The sequence below is a fragment of the Geotrypetes seraphini genome, chromosome 3 (genome assembly GCF_902459505.1).
Source record: "Geotrypetes seraphini chromosome 3, aGeoSer1.1, whole genome shotgun sequence".
NCBI classification, from domain to species: Eukaryota; Metazoa; Chordata; class Amphibia; order Gymnophiona; family Dermophiidae; genus Geotrypetes; species Geotrypetes seraphini.
Genome location: NC_047086.1, coordinates 10,208,380 through 10,230,986, shown reverse-complemented (window position 1 = coordinate 10,230,986; position 22,607 = coordinate 10,208,380). Strand labels below are relative to the sequence as shown.

Below are 22,607 nucleotides of genomic sequence, written 5' to 3'. Positions count from 1 at the left end.
AAAAAGGAAGGAGAGAATTTCAGGCCTTATAGAAAACTTTTGTGCAAAAATACTACAAATAATGCAGAATTTGTAGAATTCTCCAGGGAATAAACAAAATAACAATAGTATGTGATACCATATTTGGGTAGTTTAATTTTGCATTGGCAATGTTGTTTACCTCTCCTGCCAATTTAACTTTGTTGTTCTTACCATTGAAGTTGTTTAGTTTATTAGGGAGAGGGACAGAAAGACAGACAGAAAAAGGGAGCCAAAGAGAGAGAGAGAGAGAGACAGAAAGAAAGAAAGACAGACAGACATATATTCTAGTACCCGTTAATGTAACGGGCTTACAGACTAGTGTATTAATATAGAACCAAATTTTTCCAGAGAAGGAAAAATGGTAAAACTAAACATAAATTGAGGTTGCGGGGAGGAAGACTCATGAGCAATGTTAGGAAATTCCTTTCCATGGAGAGGATGGTGGATGCCTGGAATGCTCTCCCAAGGGAAATGGTGGCAAGGAAACAGTAATGGAATTCAAAAAGGCATGGGATACAGAGAATCTGTAATTAGAAAATGAATAGTATGCATTAAAGAACTAAGGCCGGTACTGGGCAGACTTGCACGGTCTGTATCCCATACATGGCGATTCGGTGTAGAATGGGCTGAGGAACTTGGAAACATGAGGATGTTACTGGCCGGACTTTACGGAAGGTATCCTGCAAATAACAGGATGGTTGGATAGGCTGGAGTGAGCTTGGATGGCAACTCCAGCAGTTGGAACCTAGGACAGTACCAGGTGGACGTTACAGTCTATGGCCCAGAAATATCAAAGAAAAAAAGACAAGTTAATTTAATCATGAAATTATAATGTGTATAACTAATGGGCAGACTGGATGGACTGTTCAAGTCTATATGCAAACATTTTACTATGTTATTATGTTAAAATGAAATTGTAAACTAAACTAAACCTTAAGTTTATATACCGCATCATCTCTACAGGAGTGTAGCTCGACACGGTTTACAGAATAAAACAATAAGGGAACTACAATGGAAGGAGGAAGAGAATTGGTAAACAGAAAGGAAAAGGGGGACTTAGAATAATGGAGAGGGAGGGAGTTACATGTAACGTAACAAGATTAGCTTATAAGTTTAAATTGTATATTTGAGGACAAAGTCATGTCACAAAATAGACAAAATTTTACTAGGATTTTATTATCATTAGGATAGCTCCGGATTCCCTGACCACTCCCTACTCGCTAAGCTATGCTGATTGACTTATTTGTGACATCAGTGTATATGTACAGTCTCTTACTCCGTTAACTGCTCTGAACTGTTATGGTACTGCGGTATACAAAAATAAAGTAATCATTATTATTATTACAGGAGCCACAGAAGGCTAAACTTTGAAATTTTTAGTGCATCCATTTTTTTGAACCACTTTGAGGCTTTTTACTTACACCAGTTTCAAAAAAATTAAAATCTGCATTAGTTCCATTGACTAGATTGTAAAATGTTGTAGAAAATCAGCAAGTTTTTTTGCTTATATAAAACCAAGGAAATATTTTGACTGAGTTGCAAAAATGTGGTAGGAATACCATGTATAGTATCAAACAAAGAGCTATATCTCCAGAAGTATTCCACTGGTGGATCTTAAACTTGACCAGAGTTTGGTTGGGTCATAAGATTCAACACACAGAGTTTCATCAGACTCCGTGATGGTGAAGTGGGGAGCCGTAGACCAGTGGTTCCTAACCCTGTCCTGGAGGACCACCTGGCCAGTCAGGTTTTCAGGATAGCCCTAATTAATATGCATGAGAGAGATCTGCATATAATGGAGGTGCCAGACATGCAAATCTGCTCCATGCATATTCATTAGGAATATTCTGAAAACCCAACTGGCCTGGTAGTCTTCCAGGACAGGGTTGGGAACCACTGCCGTAGACCACTTGACATGGAATGACCCATGTTACACCTTTGTTGGTGAACTTTCATACACTCCTGGTTGAATTATGTACTGAGTTTAAGTTATGTTGTTTGTCTTTAAAACTCTGTATTGGGATGTGCCAGAAGGTTTTCCCTATTTATTCCAGTTACTTGATGGCTTCATCAAGTCATAATCAAGATTGTTTCAATCACTGAAAGGAATGAAATGTAAATCTGTATATGAAAAATATATTTACTATTGAACCATTTACTATTAGCCATTGACCCATTAAGGCTTGAAATTCATTACTTAGATTTCAGAGTAATACTTTTAAAACCAATAGGAGGAAATTCATTCAGAGAATAGTTAAGCTCTGGAACGCATTGCTAGAGGATGTGGTAAGAGCAGTAAACATATCTGGTTTTAAAAAAGGTTTAGATAAATTTCTGGAGGAACAGTCCATAGTCTGCTGTTGAGACAGACATGGGACGGTAGCATGGAATGCTGCTACTATTTTGGTTTTTGCCAGGTAGTTGCGACTTGGATTGGCCTCCACGAAGACGGGATACTGGACTAGATGGACTATTGGTCTGACCAGTAAGACTATTCTTATGTTCTTATCCTTTTGAAAGTTAAATCCCAACAAAGTAGATTTCCTTAGAGTCTTTACTACAGATATTAACTCAATTAAATGATGCAATGATCACTACTGCCCAGTGAATCTGACACCTTTTTTCTGCAAAAAGTCCTTTATTCTACTAAACTCAGCCGATATGTCCCTCTTGTAAATATATGAACAGTTGTTCCACAAAGCAGTCATTTATTTCATCTAGGAACTTTACCTCCCTAGCTTTCTTGATGTGACAATCATCAAGACCCCTCCTGCTTTGATCTTAACCAAAAGTCAAATCTTTAAGGACTTCTTAAACAAATATGATCCTTTTAATCCTATTTTGGTAAGGACCCCAGAGTAGGAGCATAACACAGCAGAAGACTAATTACTGGACAGCCTCAAACCTAACCTTAGCTAGTGAGGACAATATCTAAATCTTATCTTGAGAAGATCCGAAGAAACAAAACTGTTATGCTAGCCCCAAAACTCTGACCCAAAGTCACCAAAGATACAATAAACATTTTGAAAAGAGAACTTTGCAGGATTGCACAAGTCAAAGCTTTCAGCAAATACACTTCAGAGTCTAGAACAGGGGTGAGCAACTCCAGTCCTCGAGGGCCGGAATCCAGTCGGGTTTTCAGGATTTCCCCAATGAATATGCATGAGATCTATTTACATGCACTGTTTTCAATGCATATTCATTGGGGAAATCCTGAAAACCCGACTGGATTCCGGCCCTCAAGGACTGGAGTTGCTCATCCCTGGTCTAGAAAGACCTAAAAACATTGACAAATAACAGTGAAGCCATTATTAAGTGGCTCTTTCAGTTCCAATACTGCTCAATCATAAGAACATAAGACTAGCCCTACTGGATCAGACTAATAGTCCATCTAGTCCTGTATCCTGTTTCCACAGTGGCTAATCCAAGTCACTAGTACCTGGCAGAAAACCAAATAGTAATAGTCCAAGAGATTATGGTTTGCAAAGTCAATCACAACACACGTGACTCATGAAATCAAGCAAGTCAGGCTGCCTGCATCACGATAGAAACAGATTTCATTAAGTAGTGCTTAATCTGTAGATCGCTGGGAATGCCCAGTTTTCTATCTTTTGTGAACCGCATCAATCTGGTTTTGCAGTCTAGAAATGTTATGTAATGTACTGCTTTGGACAGAGGATTTGTCTTATCTAAGAAATCATCTGTCTGTCTATGAATAGCCTGCTCTGTAATCTTAGCTACCAATGGGCAGATTAGAAATAAGCCTGAAGTTGGCTATCAAAATTGATCAGAGCCAACCTTCTTCTGTATCTGGGCCTCCTCCTACCAGTCCTGTGGAACTGTGGCAGGGTGTTTCTGCTACTGCTCATTCAAGATTTTGTAGGTGGTGTTTTTCACACTTTTTTGTATACATTTATGAACAGTTCCATCAGAATTGATCGACTCCTGAGGAAAATACTTTATGGTTGCATAATAAACACTACCCTCATGTTATAATCAAGATGGTTCCCCCCAATCAATTTTTTTGTTTTACTTTATGATTTAAAGCCAATCATAACATCTAATCGAATCTGATCATCATCATCTCATTCTTCTCATCTTTGGATAACATCTGGAGGACTGTGAAATCTCAAAAGCTTATTTGTTACATTATGTTTCTTGGTTCTTTAAAAAAAAGGTACCCTCCTGAGCTTAGATCTTAAGTGAATTGCTATTACAGTACTTTTTCTTCTGGAGGAATAAGAAGAAGGCTGTATGTATTTATATGCTGCCCCACATGAAAGGAACCAACAAAAACAACAAAACAAAGTTTCTCGTCAAAAATCAGAGGTCAAGTCAGACGTAAACTGCTGAGTTTCCTCAGCCATAGATAGCTGTCTCTGATCTAATGACAACCTGCTTTACTTGTCTAGTGATCATTTATCAAATCAAAGCAAACAATAGCTACTACTGCATTTAGGTCAGTTTTCTAGTAGCACAGCTCATGCAAACCTATATTGAAAGTATTCCCAACTTAAAGTAAGTATGAACAAACAGCAACCAACCCTCAGTACATTTAATTGAGAAAGTCAGCCTAATACCAATAAGAACTTAAGAATAGTCATACTAAATCAGACCCGTTTCCACAGTGGCCAATCCAGGGCAAAAATACCTAGCAGAAACCCAAATAGCAGCCAATAAATTATATAATACAAAAGCTTATTTATTTCACCTCTGATTGCACTGCCTACTATCCAGGTGTGAATGAATTCTACTTCTATGAATACAAAATAGCTGACATAAATAGTTTCTTCAGAGCTACAGTTTCTTGCCAGAAAGCACATCCCTGCTGTGTGACTTTAACAGAGAGCTCCCTACAGTACAATATGCAATTATTCTTCTCCCTGGAAGCTCGGTGTAAAGAAACAGAAAACAAAATAATTTACCCAAGAGGAAAATGTTAAACTCAAAGCAACAAACGGGTAGCAAGAGCAGAAGGTGGTGGTGATGTATTCACCCCTTCATCCACTAAATAAAAGGAAATGAAAGAAATTATTACCAATACGAACACAATCCCGAAGAGAGAAGCAACGGCATAACATATGCTGCAGACTAGAGGTAGGTAGTCAAGGGAAGCTGAAACCAGAAAAGAGACAAAGAAAGAAGGGGAGGCAAAGGAGGAGTAAAGCCACAGGAGACAAGTGTGGGGAGGGGGCATTGAAGAGAAAGATGAGCAAGGCAGAATCAACACAGAAAAGGGGTGAAGGAACAGGAGCTGGGATAAACAGAGGATCTCTAATTAGAAAAGGAAGAATGTGAGTTAAAGAGCTAAGGCCGATACTGGACAGACTTGCACGGTCTGTGTCCCATATGTGATGATTTGGAGAAGAATTGGGCTGGGGAGGGCATCAATGGGAACTCCATAACTTGAAACATGAGGATGTTACTGGCCAGACTTTATGGTAGATATCCTGCAAACAGGATGGTTGGATAGGCTGGAGTGAGTTTGGATGGCAATTTCAGCATTTGAAACCTAGGACAATACCAGGTGGACTTTACAGTCTATGACCCAGAAATATCAAAGAAGAGACAAGTTCATTTAATCATGTACTTTTTGAGAATAACTAATGGGCAGTCTGGATGGACCAATCAGGTCTTTATCTGGCATCATTTACTATTTTACCGGGCAAATACCCAAAGAGTAGCAACATTTTCAGAGCCGAGATTGTGATGTCATAATGCCTCATTCCACCAATGCCTAAGAGCGACCTCAGCAGTGAGGTCACAATGGCTTGATTAGATGGCAACTTCAGCCTTTGGAACCTAGGACAATCCCAGGTGGACTTTACAGTCTATGGCCCAGAAATAGCAAAGAAGAGACAAGTTAATTCAATCATGTACTTTTTAATGAGAATAACGAATGGGCAGACTGGATGGACCGTTCGGGTCTTTATCTGCCGTCATTTACTATGTTCCTAGGAATTGGTTGGTTTGGCTAAATGAGACGTCCATTGGAGGTGGATGCGGGGGAAACGCACTCCACTAGCCTAGCTGGGGACTTAGGGGTCTGGGCTTGATGGGGCTGAGGAGGGGGAGGGGGGAGGCGCGCGCGCGCACTCACCAGCGTTCTGGTCCCCAGGCCAGAGGTAGTAGGTGGCCGGGATGACGATGAGGCCCACGAACGACGTGAGGAAATAGAAAAAGGTGTTGCCGCTGTCATCGTACTGGAACTGCTGGCCGGCCATGGCACCTCCGCCGCCGCCGCCCCGCGTCTCGCGCCCCTCGCCGAGGACAGGGCGCCCACCGCGCCTGAGGCCCTGCCTGCGTGCGTGGGTGACGTGACGCGGCTCCGCCCCGCCTCAGCGCGTAAACACGCACGCACGCGCTCAGCCGAGATTTTTTAAAAAAAAAAGCAACAACCCACAACAGAGCGAGCGGCCGGCTCCGCCTCCAGCTTGGTCTCGTGCACGGCACGCATGCGTGCGCTCTTTTATGCGCCGTGGGTGCTTTCCCCCAGCGCAGACGTGTCTTTAGGTTTAGGGGCGGAGGAGTCCGCGCTCTGCACGTGTGACCGGTGCGCCATTTTGGATTTGGGCAGGGGGAAAGGAGTTAAGTCAAACTAAGAATACAGATTTTTTTATAAGTACAATGAAGAACACATTCAAAATGGTAACTTAAGTGGTGCAACTGGATTTTGATGTACGCGAAGACAACCTTTCTTACAACTCTCCAAATTACTCTTTAACAACCAGAAAATGGAAGTCTCTAACCTGTTTTCCTTCATAATTCAGGAACAATTTCCATACAAACATGTTCTTATGTTTATATTTATGAATCTTTTGTATTATTACAATTTAAAATGTCAATAAATTTAAAAAATTGTCATTTAAGGCAGTGTCCTTCAACCTTTTGACACCTGTGGACCAGCGGAAATAAAATAATTATTTTATGGACCAGCACCAGTCCGCGGACTGGCACTTGAAGAGCACTAGGCTAAGTCATAGGCCAGTCCTCGCCCATCTGCACCCAATCTCCGCCCCAAAATAGTACTAATTGTAACACTATTTTTACATTCATTTTTCATACACACATGCAATCAGGGCCGGATTTTCCTATAGGCTAATTAGGCTTCAGCCTAGGGCCTCAAGATCAAGAGGGGCCTACACTATTCTAAAAACAGTGAACACTAAAACACTGAACCGAAAATAAGGAGAAATTCTACGCATATGACTAATAAACAAACATAAAAATGTATTGGTTAAGATCAACGCGTTTGGCTCATTGGGTCTGTTCGTTTGTATATACTAGATTGCACCAAAGTATAGTTAATACGTTCACTGATTGCTATGGCAAATATTGACGTGCCTTATGCTACTAAGCTCTGGTTTGTTCTTGCATAAATAAAGTGCAGATTGGTGGAGATTGGAACAGACAAACGAACAGACCTATTGATATCCCGACATTTGGTTATATTCGTATTATTTCGATAATATGAAACACGTGTTAATGTTATTAGAAAAGATTCTTATTTTAGGATTGCGTACACGATCATTTGATTCTCACCTTTTGAGTTCAGTAGGTTCAATACTTTAGTGAAGTTTTATAGACTATTGAAAAATTTTTTGTGACAATATCTTCATTTCGCAGAATTCTAAGTAAGTTCTTAACATATGTTTTAATTTGCATATTTTAAAATGTATATTACGTGCTTTATTTTATATTTTCATGATTATATCATAAATAATAAAATTCTAGAGCGCGCATGCGCTGTTTTGAAATATCGTGAGTCCTGGTGGCGTGAGGTGTGCTTCTGTGTCACTTCTCACGGTGCCTGCGTCAGCGACCCTGATGCCTTAGACGAACTCTCTTCAAGAGATAAATTTAGGATTAAATCATTTATTCCTATATTAGATGCACTAGAATCAAATTTAGGAAGAAGAGCTTCTGTTTATGATGATGTAGTGAAAATATTTTCCTTTCTTGCCGATCTTACATTATCAAAGGTAGAACTTCAAAGAGGTGTTGAGCTATTAATGCAAGAATACCCAGAAGATGTCAACCAAAATCTTACTGAAGAACTATTTCATTTCCACACATATGTGAGACAAACACATAAACCTTCAAAAAATTCCACATTGTCGCATACAGACTTGTATCAAATAATATTCAAAGAAAATATTCAAGTGGCCTTCCCCAATGTGGAATCAATCTTACGGCTGTTTCTCAGTTTAATAGTCACTAATTGTACTGGAGAAAGGTCATTTGCAAGACTTAAAAATATCAAAAATCAATTAAGAAGCACAATGACCCAGACGAGGTTGTCTTCATTGAGTATTTTGTGCATTGAAAATGAGACCTTCAGAAAAATAGATTTTGATGAATTTATAGAAGAATTCTGTGTGAAAAAGTTTAGAAAGAAATTCTTCTAATCTACTATTTTGTTTTAAATGTATACTTGGATTGAATCAGTTCTTAAATAAAATAACTATTAACATAAAATTTAATATGATATACAATTTGATATTTTCTTTTTTGTGATCTGGATTTTGTTTGAATAAAGTTCCATTTTTGGTTTAGTTTAAGACTTAAAATTCATAATTCATACTTAAACTTTAAATGCGAATTATTATGAAATAAATTTATCTGAATTGAATTTGGTTTAATCTTCAATGTATTGAATATATTTAATTTAATTTGATAGAAAATATGATAATTTTTATTGCGTATTTTATTTTCGTAGTCAAAGATTTTCATTATTTGAATTTTGTTTCTGTGTTATGTTTGATTAGTTATTGTTACAAGTACTATATATGGTGCTGAAAATAAATGTCCAAATAAGTGTTCTCGACTTTTTTTATTTATTATCCGTGTCACATTTTTTATAAAGGTTAGTACCAATAACAACGTTTCATTTAACATATTGATATATATCACAGTAATGATGTATTTTATTATCTCATGTAATTTACAAACTTAAAAATGGGAGGTGAAAGGGCCTCATAAGTGGAATAGCCTAGGGCCTCTTTTCATCTAAATCCGGCCCTGCATGCAATATAATCTTATTAACAACACATAATGGTTAACCACAAAATTAAACTACACAAAGCACACTGTATGCTTCTTAACATTTATTCCTCCCAGAAAACAAATAACCCCATGCAAATACAGAACCAAAAACTAACCCCCTCTTTTACTAGGCTGAGATATGTTTTAGTGCGCATTAAATATTAGTGCACGCTAATCACAAGCTAAACACTAACGCATTGCATGTTATCCAATGGACACGTTAGCGATTAGTGCAGGCATTGATTTGCGATGTCAGAGAAAAGGCTTGCAGTTCAGGCGCAGGAGCCGCTGCCCGCGGCTTTGTGCAATGTGGCAGTGAGGAAGAGGGAGCTGGCCCAAAGATAACGCCACATCGATCGCACTGTGGACCAGCGGTTGAAGAACACTTTCGGGCCCAATGCACATGCCGGCCCCGTGGACCGGCAGGAAATTTCTGTGGACCGGTCCACGGACCGGCAGTTGAAGAACACTGATTTAAGGTAAAAGTAAATGATTCACAAAGAAAAATCCAACAAATTTGCAGTACAAAGCAAACACCAAATACAAGAGACAGCAGATAGAAATGTACAAGGACAGGAATCTTAAAAACCATATAAATTTGTAATCCTTTAAAAATGGCTCTCATATACATGGAATATGGACCTACATGATCGGCTTCTTCAGGAGTCCGACATGTCCAATGTATCACATGTAGAGAGTGATGCGGAAAACAACATAATAATATGATCATCAAAATTTTTGAAACTGATGCAGAAAAATCTTCTGAGCTGACGCACTGAGTGAGTCCGGCTGCCAAAAGTAGCATCGCCATCCCGGTGCAGTGGCATAATAACCTTCTCTGATCTATTCATGATCCTTTTCTTTATCATTCCTAGCATTCTGTTCGCCCTTTTTGCCGCTGCCGCACATTGCTTCATCGACTTGTCGATCAGAACTCCCAAGTCCCTTTCCAGTCTCTCCAAGTACTGCCCCAGACATCTTGTATTCGTGCATGAGATTTTTGTTACCAACATGCATCACTTTACACTTTTCCACATTGAACCTCATCTGCAATGTCGATACCCATTCCTCGAGCCTGATTATGTTACGTTGCAGATCTTCGCAATCTCCCTGCGTCTTCACTACTCTGAATAACTTCATATCATCTGCAAATTTAATCACCTCGCTCGTCGTACCTATTTCCAGATCGTTTATAAAGATGTTGAAGAGCACGGGTCCAAGCACTGAGCCCTGCGGCATCCCACTGGTGACGATCTTCCAGCCTGAGTATTGTCCATTTACCCCTACTCTCTGTTTCCTATGCTCCAGCCCGTTTTTAATCCACGTGAGTATTTCACCCTCGATTCCATGGCTCGGAATATTCCGAAGTTGTCATTCATGCGGAGCCTTGTCGAACGCCTTCTGAAAGTCCATACACTTGAGTTTGCAGCCTGTTCCCTTCCTGCGTGTCCTTCTCTCTTGAATCCCTTTCGGTCTGTCTTGCCTGCGATCTGGTGAGTCTACCCCTCCATCTTCCTGCACGGTATCCTCCGGGTATACTGGTTCCCGAACCATCGACTCTCTCTCAGTCGACTGTCAGCTTTCCCCTTCTTCCTAGTTTAGAAACTTCTCTCATGATGTTGTTTGCAAGTAGCCTTGTTCTGTCTCTGCTGAGGTGGAGTCTGTCCTTCTTGAATAGCTTGCTCTTCCCCTAGAATGTTGTCCAGTTGTGCATGAAGTGGAATCCTTCTTCCTCACACCAGCGCCGCATCCACATATTGACTGTTTGCAGCTCCATCTGTCTCTTCTTGTCTGCCCTGGGTTCCAGCAGGATCTCCGAGAATGCTATCTTCTGCATTCTGGTCTTCAGCTTCCTTCCTAGCATCCAAAACTGGTCCTTCAGTACTTCTCTGTTGTAGTTCCTGTTGCTCACGTTGTTCGTCCCCACATGGATCACCACCGCCGTATCTTCTTTTTCCACACTGTCGACGATCCTGTCAATGCGGCTCACTATGTCTTCTACCTTGGTTTCCAGTAGGCAGGTCACCAGTCGATCCAGTCTTCCTCCTGCTATGTGGCTGTTGACTTGTCTGATGATAGAGTCCCCCACGACGATTGCTGTCCTCTCTATCTTCTCTTTATTCTCCAGCCGCAGGTCTGTGTCCCTGCTGTATGTCCATCTCCCCAGCCATTGGTCCGTGTCCTTTGTTCTGTCCATTTCCTCTCATCCTGGCATTTGTCTTCTTTTTCTACCTTTTCCTCCAACTAAGTGACACAGATTAAACCCTTCACTCTGAAGGTGAGGCAAGATGGCCCAATTTAAAGGGGTGTAAGCTATGTGGAATAGACAGCAGATATCAGTTCAAAAGCCAAAAGTGCACATTGCAACATGAGAACAGTCTCAGCAGTCAGCCAATGAAGTAGTTCCACACAGAATGGAAGTAGATATATGCAAGAGGCTTAAAGAGCATTTGGAGGAGGGAAATGGAATAAAGGAATTCTGAAGGGCATTGGCCTGGAAGAGAACAAAATGGCACAGAAGAAAGTGAGAGCTTCTTTAACCGAAGAACCTTGCTCAAAAAGGCTCTTTTCCCATTCTCTATTTACCGAAAAATTCCATTTTAAATATGACCCAAAATGGAGTAGATCTATTGTGCCATGGTATCCTCAAGTGCAATCATATTGGATGTCTCTCCTTGGTCTGCATTACCGTATTTTCACGCAAATAACACGCACCCGTATAAAACGCGCACACGTGTATAGCGCGCAGAAATCACGATGATAAGCACAAAAACTTTGGTATAACGCGCTCACGATTATACCGCGCATGCTGCCCGACTCTCCGTTCACCCCCCTGACTTCCGTGCACTGCCCCGCCTCTCCGTGCGCTGTCCCGACTCTCCGTTCACCCCCCCTGACTTCCGTGCACTGCCCCGCCTCTCCGTGCGCTGTCCCGACTCTCCGTTCACCCCCCCTGACTTCCGTGCACTGCCCCGCCTCTCCGTGCGCTGTCCCGACTCTCCGTTCACCCCCCCCTGACTTCCATGCACTGCCCTGACTTTCCGTGCGCTGTCCCGACTCTCCGTTCACCCCCCTGACTTCCGTGCACTGCCCCGCCTCTCCGTGCGCTGTCCCGACTCTCCGTTCACCCCCCCCCCGACGTCCGATTCATCCCCCCCCCCGGCAGGACCATTCGCACCCCCACCCCGAAGGACCGCCGACTCCCCGACAATATCGGGCCAGGAGGGAGCCCAAACCCTCCTGGCCACGGCGACCCCCTACCCCCACCCCGCACTACATTACGGGCAGGAGGGATCCCAGGCCCTCCTGCCCTCGACGCAAAACCCCCTCCCCCCCAACGACCGCCCCCCCCAAGAACCTCCGACCGCCCCCCCAGCCGACCCGCGACCCCCCTGGCGACCCCCACGACGCCCCCACCCCCCTTCCCCGTACCTTTGGTAGTTGGGCCAGAAGGGAGCCCAAACCCTCCTGGCCACGGCGACCCCCTAACCCCACCCCGCACTACATTACGGGCAGGAGGGATCCCAGGCCCTCCTGCCCTCGACGCAAACCCCCCTCCCCCCCAACGACCGTCCCCCCCCCAAGAACCTCCGACCGCCCCCCCAGCCGACCCGCGACCCCCCTGGCCGACCCCCACGACCCCCCCACCCCCCTTCCCCGTACCTTTGGAAGTTGGCCGGACAGACGGGAGCCAAACCCGCCTGTCCGGCAGGCAGCCAACGAAGGAATGAGGCCGGATTGGCCCATCCGTCCTAAAGCTCCGCCTACTGGTGGGGCCTAAGGCGCGTGGGCCAATCAGAATAGGCCCTGGAGCCTTAGGTCCCACCTGGGGGCGCGGCCTGAGGCACATGGGCCCAACCCGACCATGTGCCTCAGGCCGCGCCCCCAGGTGGGACCTAAGGCTCCAGGGCCTATTCTGATTGGCCCACGCGCCTTAGGCCCCACCAGTAGGCGGAGCTTTAGGACGGATGGGCCAATCCGGCCTCATTCCTTCGTTGGCTGCCTGCCGGACAGGCGGGTTTGGCTCCCGTCTGTCCGGCCAACTTCCAAAGGTACGGGGAAGGGGGGTGGGGGGGTCGTGGGGGTCGGCCAGGGGGGTCGCGGGTCGGCTGGGGGGGCGGTCGGAGGTTCTTGGGGGGGGACGGTCGTTGGGGGGAGGGGGGTTTGCGTCGAGGGCAGGAGGGCCTGGGATCCCTCCTGCCCGTAATGTAGTGCGGGGTGGGGTTAGGGGGTCGCCGTGGCCAGGAGGGTTTGGGCTCCCTTCTGGCCCGATATTGTCGGGTAGTCGGCGGTCCTTCGGGGTGGGGGTGCGAGTGGTCCTGCCGGGGGGGGGGGATGTATCGGACGTCGGGGAGTCGGCCGGGCAAGAGGGCTTGGGCTCCCTCTTGCTCCGATCGTGGATGCGGGTGCGGGTGGGAGCGCGTGCGAGTGGTCGTTCGGGGTGGGGGTGCGAGTGGTCCTGCTGGGGGGGTGAATCGGGCGTCGGGCGGGGTGGGAACTATGTTTTAAAACTTTCGTATACCGCGCTCACGCATATAACGCGCGAGGGGTATGCGCGGTAGGTAAAAACGCGTATAACGCGCGCGTTATATGCGTGAAAATACGGTACTAATGGCTTGATGCGTCTTACCAAAGAGGACTGCAAATAGAAAATAGAACAATTCTTTGCCTTTCTAAAGGATGATTCAATAGGCAGTCTAACATATCTCTGGAATTTAGAGTTATTTCTTCTTTTTTTTTTTCATTTATTTCATATTTGATAAAATCGCTTTTTTCAAGTATTACAAAGCGATGTACAGTACAATAAATAATTTTCAAATGAGGGGAACATACAATGTAGGGATAGACAAACATACACTTCAAAGAGAAATCAGGGAGGAACTATAATTTGATTTAGTAAAGAGAACAAATAAGGATAGAACAATAGGGGGATAGAACAATAGGGGGATCAGTGCTTGCCTACTTCGATTGGGAATATCAACTTAGTTTAAGGGACTCACTAATCAGTTAAAGGCATCTGGAAACATTTTAGTTTTGATTTAAATTTCTCAAGGTTCTTCTCTTATCTGAGCAGATAATAAGTTCTCACTCTCCAGAAAACTCCACCTTCTATTCTAGGAGCCAATGAAAATAACCTGATAAACTACTTGAAGCAAGCCAAAGTCTGCAGTGATGCCAAAGTAGCCTGAGAGAGGTCTCAACCAGTTTGAGATGATGTTCACAATGTTTCACCCACAGTCTCAGTGGCCTAATGGATAAGGCACTGGCCTTCTAAGCTAGGGATTGTGGGTTCAAGCTCCAGCTGGGGTGGTCATTCTGTATAAAAAAAGAAAGCCCTCCATATCAGTCCCTTTACAATAGTGACCTTAAACCCTTTGCAGAGCCACATTTTGTAGGTACTTGGAGGGCTGCAGAAAAAGTAGTTAATGTCTTATTAAAGAAATGACAACTTTGCATGAGATAAGTACTTACAAATCCAAAATATGGATTAATTGAAATTATCAGAAGCAATTAAGGAAATATTTATAAACTATAGTTTATAAATTTTTCCTTAATTGCTTCTGATAATTTCAACTATACACAGCTAAAAGCAGTGCAACATGCAGAAAGTGAAAAACTATAAAAGTATCAACTCCAAGAGACAAAATTTTGGACCAACTATATTGAGGCCGTTGGTATTATAAAGATTGATTCTTTATGGAAAACTTGTGCCTTAAGTGTCCAGTGGTCGTGTCCGCAACCGCCTTCAGCTCTCACCTCCTCCAGCTACACACCAACAAGCTACACTGCCTCCAATGGTTACCTTGCATTCTGGAAGGTTGCCCGCCTCACTGCTGTAACCTCACGCAAGCACTTTCCTGCGTCTGTATGTGATTGTGAGGTGGAGAGGACAATCGCATTCGGACACTTAAGGCACAAATTAAGGCGATCGCCGGACACTTAAGGCACAAATTTTCCATCAAGAATAATTCTTTATAATACAGAGGGCCTCAAAATAGTACCTAGAGGGCCGCGCGTTTGAGACCACTGTTTGACAATAATCAGGGTTTCATTCCATGAGTCACAAGTTACCCTTACTGGCAGAGAAAGGTGTTTTGTTCCTTGCTATTCCCTCTTTTGCGATAGGATTGTCCCATCTGGTGTTGTCATTCTATATATTTTTTTTAAAAAGCCCACCATATATGTACCTTTACAATTATCAGGCTCTCATTCCAGGAATTGTAAGTTAACATTACATGCAGGAAAGGGTGTTTTATTCCTTGCCATTCCCTCTCTTGCGATAGTCTCAGCTCTCTCCTGGTCACCTCTGCGCTGCTACCCAGTAAATTCCAGCTTTTATTCTAGGAGCCAAGGAAAGCTACCTGACAAAGTACTTGAAGCAAGCCGAGGTTCCCAGTGATGCTGAAGTAGCCTGAGAGAGGTGTCATCCAGTTTAAGATGATGTTCTCACTGTTTCTCCATAGCCTCAGTGGCCTAATGGATAAGGCACTGGCCTCCTAAGCCAGGGATTGTGGGTTCAAGTCCCATCTGGGGTGGTCATTCTTTATTAAAAATAAGCCCTCCATCTCAGTTCCTTTACAATAATTAGGCTCTCGTTCCTGGAGTCATGAGTTAACCTTACAGGCAGGAAAGTGTATTTTGTTCCTTGCCATTCCCTCTTTTGCAATACTCTCAGCTTTCTCCTGGTTCACCTGTGTGCTGCTTCCCAGCTCTCCGGGGTCCTTTTTCTACCTATTCCTCCAGCAGAGAGACTCATATTAAACCCTTAACTCTGAAGGTGAGGCAGGTTTGCCCAATTTAAAGGGGTGTAGGCTATGTGGAATAGAGAGTAGACACCAATCCAATAGCCAAAAGTGCACATGCAACGGGAGAACAGTCTCAGCAGTAAACCAATGAAGTAGTTCCACACAGAATGGGAGTAGATATATGAAGAACATTTGGAGGCGGGAAATGGAATGAAGGAATTTTGAAAGGCATTGGCCTGGAAGACAAGAATATGGCAGAAAATAAAGTGAGAGGCTTTTTTAACCGAAGAACCTTGCTCAAAAAGGCTCTTTTCCCATTCAATATTTACCGCAAAAATCCATTTTATGTCTAACCCAAAATGGAGAAGACCTATTGTAAGTGCAATCACATTAGATATCTCCCATAGGTCAACATTACTAATGTCTTGATGCATCCAGCTCTGGTCGCCGTACTTGAAGAAGGATAAAGTACTACTCAAAAGGGTCCTGAGAAGAGCGACTAAAATGGTTAAGGGGCTGGAGGAGTTGTCGTACAGTGAGAGATTAGAGAAACTGGTCCTCTTCTTCATTGAAAAGAGGAGACCGAGGGGACATGATCGAAATGTTCAAGATAATGAAGGGAATAGATTTAATAGATAAAGACAGGTTGTTCACTCTCTCCGAGGCAGAACGAGAGGGCACTCTCTAAATTTAAAAGGCGATAGAGTCCGATCAAACATAAAGAAATTCATCTTTACCCAGAGAGTTGTGTAAAACTGGAACCCTCTTCCCAAGGTTGTTATAGGGAATAAGGCAAAAAGGGCGAACAGAATGCTAGGAATGATAAAGAATGGGGATCACGAACACATCGGAGAAGGTTATCATGCCACTGTACTGGGCCATGGTGCGCCCTGACCTGAAGTACTTTGTCCAGCACTGGTCACTGTACATGAAGAAGGACACGGTACTACTCGAGAAGGTCCACAGAAGAGCGACTAAGATGTTTAAGGTGCTGGAGGAGTTGCCGTTCAGTGAAAGATTAGAGAAACTGGGCCTTTTCTCCCTAGAATAGAGGAGATTGAGAGGGAACATGATTGAAACATTCAAGGTAATGAAGGGAATAGACTTAGTAGATAAGGACAGGATGTTCACCCTCTCCACGGTAGAGAGAACGAAAGGGCACTCTCTAAAATTGAAAGGGGATAGATTCCGTACGAACGTAAGGAAGTTCTTCTTTTCTGAGAGAGTGGTAGAAAACTGGAACGCTCTTCCGGAATCTGTCATAGGGAAAAATACCCTTCAGGGATTCAAGACAAAGTTAGACAAGTTCATAATGAACAAGGAGGTACGCAGGTGGGACTAGTCTCAGATAAGGTGCTGGTTTTTGACCAGAGTGCCGTCGTATGAGCGGACTGCTGGGCATGATGGACCTTTGGTCTGACCCAGCAACGGCAATTCTTATGTTCTTAATACCCTCCAGGGATTCAAGACAAAATTAGACAACTTCCTGCTGAACCAGAACTTACGCAGGTAAAGCCAGACTCAGGGGCTGCCGCAGGAGTGGAGAGCTGGGCACAATGGACCACTCGTCTGAGTCAGCAGCGGCAATTCTTATGTTCTTATGTCTTACCAAAGAGGACTTCAAATAGAAAATGGAACAGTTCTTTGCCTTTCTAAAGAATGATTCAATAGGCAGTCTAACATGTCTGGAATTTACAGTTATTTCATCTTTCTTTTCATGTTTCACTCTGCAGTAAACTCCAGCTTTTATTCTAGGAGCCAAGGAAAGCTACCTGACAAAGTACTTGAAGCAAACCAAGATTCCCAGTGATGCTGAAGTAGCCTGAGAGAGGTGTCATCCAGTTTAAGATGATGTTCTCACTGTTTCTCTATAGCCTCAGTGGCCTAATGGATAAGGCACTGGCCTCCTAAGCCAGGGATTGTGGGTTCAAGTCCCATCTGGGGTGGTCATTCTTTATTAAAAATAAGCCCTCCATCTCAGTTCCTTTACAATAATTAGGCTCTCGTTCCTGGAGTCATGAGTTAACCTTACAGGCAGGAAAGTGTATTTTGTTCCTTGCCATTCCCTCTTTTGCAATACTCTCAGCTTTCTCCTGGTTCACCTGTGTGCTGCTTCCCAGCTCTCCGGGGTCCTTTTTCTACCTATTCCTCCAGCAGAGAGACTCATATTAAACCCTTAACTCTGAAGGTGAGGCAGGTTTGCCCAATTTAAAGGGGTGTAGGCTATGTGGAATAGAGAGTAGACACCAATCCAATAGCCAAAAGTGCACATGCAACGGGAGAACAGTCTCAGCAGTAAACCAATGAAGTAGTTCCACACAGAATGGGAGTAGATATATGAAGAACATTTGGAGGCGGGAAATGGAATGAAGGAATTTTGAAAGGCATTGGCCTGGAAGACAAGAATATGGCAGAAAATAAAGTGAGAGGCTTTTTTAACCGAAGAACCTTGCTCAAAAAGGCTCTTTTCCCATTCAATATTTACCGCAAAAATCCATTTTATGTCTAACCCAAAATGGAGAAGACCTATTGTAAGTGCAATCACATTAGATATCTCCCATAGGTCAACATTACTAATGTCTTGATGCATCCAGCTCTGGTCGCCGTACTTGAAGAAGGATAAAGTACTACTCAAAAGGGTCCTGAGAAGAGCGACTAAAATGGTTAAGAGGCTGGAGGAGTTGTCGTACAGTGAGAGATTAGAGAAACTGGTCCTCTTCTTCATTGAAAAGAGGAGACCGAGGGGACATGATCGAAATGTTCAAGATAATGAAGGGAATAGATTTAATAGATAAAGACAGGTTGTTCACTCTCTCCGAGGCAGAACGAGAGGGCACTCTCTAAATTTAAAAGGCGATAGAGTCCGATCAAACATAAAGAAATTCATCTTTACCCAGAGAGTTGTGTAAAACTGGAACCCTCTTCCCAAGGTTGTTATAGGGAATAAGGCAAAAAGGGCGAACAGAATGCTAGGAATGATAAAGAAGGGGATCACGAACACATCGGAGAAGGTTATCATGCCGCTGTACTGGGCCATGGTGCGCCCTGACCTGAAGTACTGCGTCCAGCACTGGTCACTGTACATGAAGAAGGACACGGTACTACTCGAGAAGGTCCACAGAAGAGCGACTAAGATGTTTAAGGTGCTGGAGGAGTTGCCGTTCAGTGAAAGATTAGAGAAACTGGGCCTTTTCTCCCTAGAATAGAGGAGATTGAGAGGGAACATGATTGAAACATTCAAGGTAATGAAGGGAATAGACTTAGTAGATAAGGACAGGATGTTCACCCTCTCCACGGTAGAGAGAACGAAAGGGCACTCTCTAAAATTGAAAGGGGATAGATTCCGTACGAACGTAAGGAAGTTCTTCTTTTCTGAGAGAGTGGTAGAAAACTGGAACGCTCTTCCGGAATCTGTCATAGGGAAAAATACCCTTCAGGGATTCAAGACAAAGTTAGACAAGTTCATAATGAACAAGGAGGTACGCAGGTGGGACTAGTCTCAGATAAGGTGCTGGTTTTTGACCAGAGTGCCGTCGTATGAGCGGACTGCTGGGCATGATGGACCTTTGGTCTGACCCAGCAACGGCAATTCTTATGTTCTTAATACCCTCCAGGGATTCAAGACAAAATTAGACAACTTCCTGCTGAACCAGAACTTACGCAGGTAAAGCCAGACTCAGGGGCTGCCGCAGGAGTGGAGAGCTGGGCACAATGGACCACTCGTCTGAGCCTGCAGCGGCAATTCTTATGTTCTTATGTCTTACCAAAGAGGACTTCAAATAGAAAATGGAACAGTTCTTTGCCTTTCTAAAGAATGATTCAATAGGCAGTCTAACATGTCTGGAATTTACAGTTATTTCATCTTTCTTTTCATGTTTCACTCTGCAGTAAACTCCAGCTTTTATTCTAGGAGCCAAGGAAAGCTACCTGACAAAGTACTTGAAGCAAACCAAGATTCCCAGTGATGCTGAAGTAGCCTGAGAGAGGTGTCATCCAGTTTAAGATGATGTTCTCACTGTTTCTCCATAGCCTCAGTGGCCTAATGGATAAGGCACTGGCCTCCTAAGCCAGGGATTGTGGGTTCAAGTCCCATCTGGGGTGGTCATTCTTTATTAAAAATAAGCCCTCCATCTCAGTTCCTTTACAATAATTAGGCTCTCGTTCCTGGAGTCATGAGTTAACCTTACAGGCAGGAAAGTGTATTTTGTTCCTTGCCATTCCCTCTTTTGCAATACTCTCAGCTTTCTCCTGGTTCACCTGTGTGCTGCTTCCCAGCTCTCCGGGGTCCTTTTTCTACCTATTCCTCCAGCAGAGAGACTCATATTAAACCCTTAACTCTGAAGGTGAGGCAGGTTTGCCCAATTTAAAGGGGTGTAGGCTATGTGGAATAGAGAGTAGACACCAATCCAATAGCCAAAAGTGCACATGCAACGGGAGAACAGTCTCAGCAGTAAACCAATGAAGTAGTTCCACACAGAATGGGAGTAGATATATGAAGAACATTTGGAGGCGGGAAATGGAATGAAGGAATTTTGAAAGGCATTGGCCTGGAAGACAAGAATATGGCAGAAAATAAAGTGAGAGGCTTTTTTAACCGAAGAACCTTGCTCAAAAAGGCTCTTTTCCCATTCAATATTTACCGCAAAAATCCATTTTATGTCTAACCCAAAATGGAGAAGACCTATTGTAAGTGCAATCACATTAGATATCTCCCATAGGTCAACATTACTAATGTCTTGATGCATCCAGCTCTGGTCGCCGTACTTGAAGAAGGATAAAGTACTACTCAAAAGGGTCCTGAGAAGAGCGACTAAAATGGTTAAGGGGCTGGAGGAGTTGTCGTACAGTGAGAGATTAGAGAAACTGGTCCTCTTCTTCATTGAAAAGAGGAGACCGAGGGGACATGATCGAAATGTTCAAGATAATGAAGGGAATAGATTTAATAGATAAAGACAGGTTGTTCACTCTCTCCGAGGCAGAACGAGAGGGCACTCTCTAAATTTAAAAGGCGATAGAGTCCGATCAAACATAAAGAAATTCATCTTTACCCAGAGAGTTGTGTAAAACTGGAACCCTCTTCCCAAGGTTGTTATAGGGAATAAGGCAAAAAGGGCGAACAGAATGCTAGGAATGATAAAGAATGGGGATCACGAACACATCGGAGAAGGTTATCATGCCGCTGTACTGGGCCATGGTGCGCCCTGACCTGAAGTACTTTGTCCAGCACTGGTCACTGTACATGAAGAAGGACACGGTACTACTCGAGAAGGTCCACAGAAGAGCGACTAAGATGTTTAAGGTGCTGGAGGAGTTGCCGTTCAGTGAAAGATTAGAGAAACTGGGCCTTTTCTCCCTAGAATAGAGGAGATTGAGAGGGAACATGATTGAAACATTCAAGGTAATGAAGGGAATAGACTTAGTAGATAAGGACAGGATGTTCACCCTCTCCACGGTAGAGAGAACGAAAGGGCACTCTCTAAAATTGAAAGGGGATAGATTCCGTACGAACGTAAGGAAGTTCTTCTTTTCTGAGAGAGTGGTAGAAAACTGGAACGCTCTTCCGGAATCTGTCATAGGGAAAAATACCCTTCAGGGATTCAAGACAAAGTTAGACAAGTTCATAATGAACAAGGAGGTACGCAGGTGGGACTAGTCTCAGATAAGGTGCTGGTTTTTGACCAGAGTGCCGTCGTATGAGCGGACTGCTGGGCATGATGGACCTTTGGTCTGACCCAGCAACGGCAATTCTTATGTTCTTAATACCCTCCAGGGATTCAAGACAAAATTAGACAACTTCCTGCTGAACCAGAACTTACGCAGGTAAAGCCAGACTCAGGGGCTGCCGCAGGAGTGGAGAGCTGGGCACAATGGACCACTCGTCTGAGTCAGCAGCGGCAATTCTTATGTTCTTATGTCTTACCAAAGAGGACTTCAAATAGAAAATGGAACAGTTCTTTGCCTTTCTAAAGAATGATTCAATAGGCAGTCTAACATGTCTGGAATTTACAGTTATTTCATCTTTCTTTTCATGTTTCACTCTGCAGTAAACTCCAGCTTTTATTCTAGGAGCCAAGGAAAGCTACCTGACAAAGTACTTGAAGCAAACCAAGATTCCCAGTGATGCTGAAGTAGCCTGAGAGAGGTGTCATCCAGTTTAAGATGATGTTCTCACTGTTTCTCCATAGCCTCAGTGGCCTAATGGATAAGGCACTGGCCTCCTAAGCCAGGGATTGTGGGTTCAAGTCCCATCTGGGGTGGTCATTCTTTATTAAAAATAAGCCCTCCATCTCAGTTCCTTTACAATAATTAGGCTCTCGTTCCTGGAGTCATGAGTTAACCTTACAGGCAGGAAAGTGTATTTTGTTCCTTGCCATTCCCTCTTTTGCAATACTCTCAGCTTTCTCCTGGTTCACCTGTGTGCTGCTTCCCAGCTCTCCGGGGTCCTTTTTTCTACCTATTCCTCCAGCAGAGAGACTCATATTAAACCCTTAACTCTGAAGGTGAGGCAGGTTTGCCCAATTTAAAGGGGTGTAGGCTATGTGGAATAGAGAGTAGACACCAATCCAATAGCCAAAAGTGCACATGCAACGGGAGAACAGTCTCAGCAGTAAACCAATGAAGTAGTTCCACACAGAATGGGAGTAGATATATGAAGAACATTTGGAGGCGGGAAATGGAATGAAGGAATTTTGAAAGGCATTGGCCTGGAAGACAAGAATATGGCAGAAAATAAAGTGAGAGGCTTTTTTAACCGAAGAACCTTGCTCAAAAAGGCTCTTTTCCCATTCAATATTT

The 22,607-nt window shown here is 43.6% G+C and overlaps 1 protein-coding gene and 4 non-coding genes across 5 annotated transcripts in view; 4 read left to right on the top strand and 1 right to left on the bottom strand.

Moving 5' to 3' along the window:
• The window catches only part of LOC117357612 (translocation protein SEC63 homolog), a 186,755-nt gene extending 180,372 nt beyond the window's left edge, over nt 1–6,383 (bottom strand). The window contains exon 1 of the mRNA XM_033938447.1: nt 6,122–6,383. Coding sequence (XP_033794338.1) covers nt 6,122–6,245 — 124 coding nt within the window. The 5' untranslated portion in view covers nt 6,246–6,383. The remainder of the gene's footprint in view (nt 1–6,121) is intronic.
• Nucleotides 6,384–15,529: 9,146 nt separating this feature from the next.
• On the top strand, nt 15,530–15,602 carry TRNAR-CCU. Its single transcript has one exon. It is a non-coding gene; the product is annotated as a tRNA-Arg (tRNA).
• Nucleotides 15,603–17,685: 2,083 nt separating this feature from the next.
• Nucleotides 17,686–17,758, top strand: TRNAR-CCU. Its single transcript has one exon. It is a non-coding gene; the product is annotated as a tRNA-Arg (tRNA).
• A 2,082-nt stretch (nt 17,759–19,840) lies between these two features.
• TRNAR-CCU lies at nt 19,841–19,913 on the top strand. The gene has a single exon. It is a non-coding gene; the product is annotated as a tRNA-Arg (tRNA).
• A 2,083-nt stretch (nt 19,914–21,996) lies between these two features.
• Nucleotides 21,997–22,069, top strand: TRNAR-CCU. The gene has a single exon. It is a non-coding gene; the product is annotated as a tRNA-Arg (tRNA).
• Nucleotides 22,070–22,607: the final 538 nt, after the last annotated feature.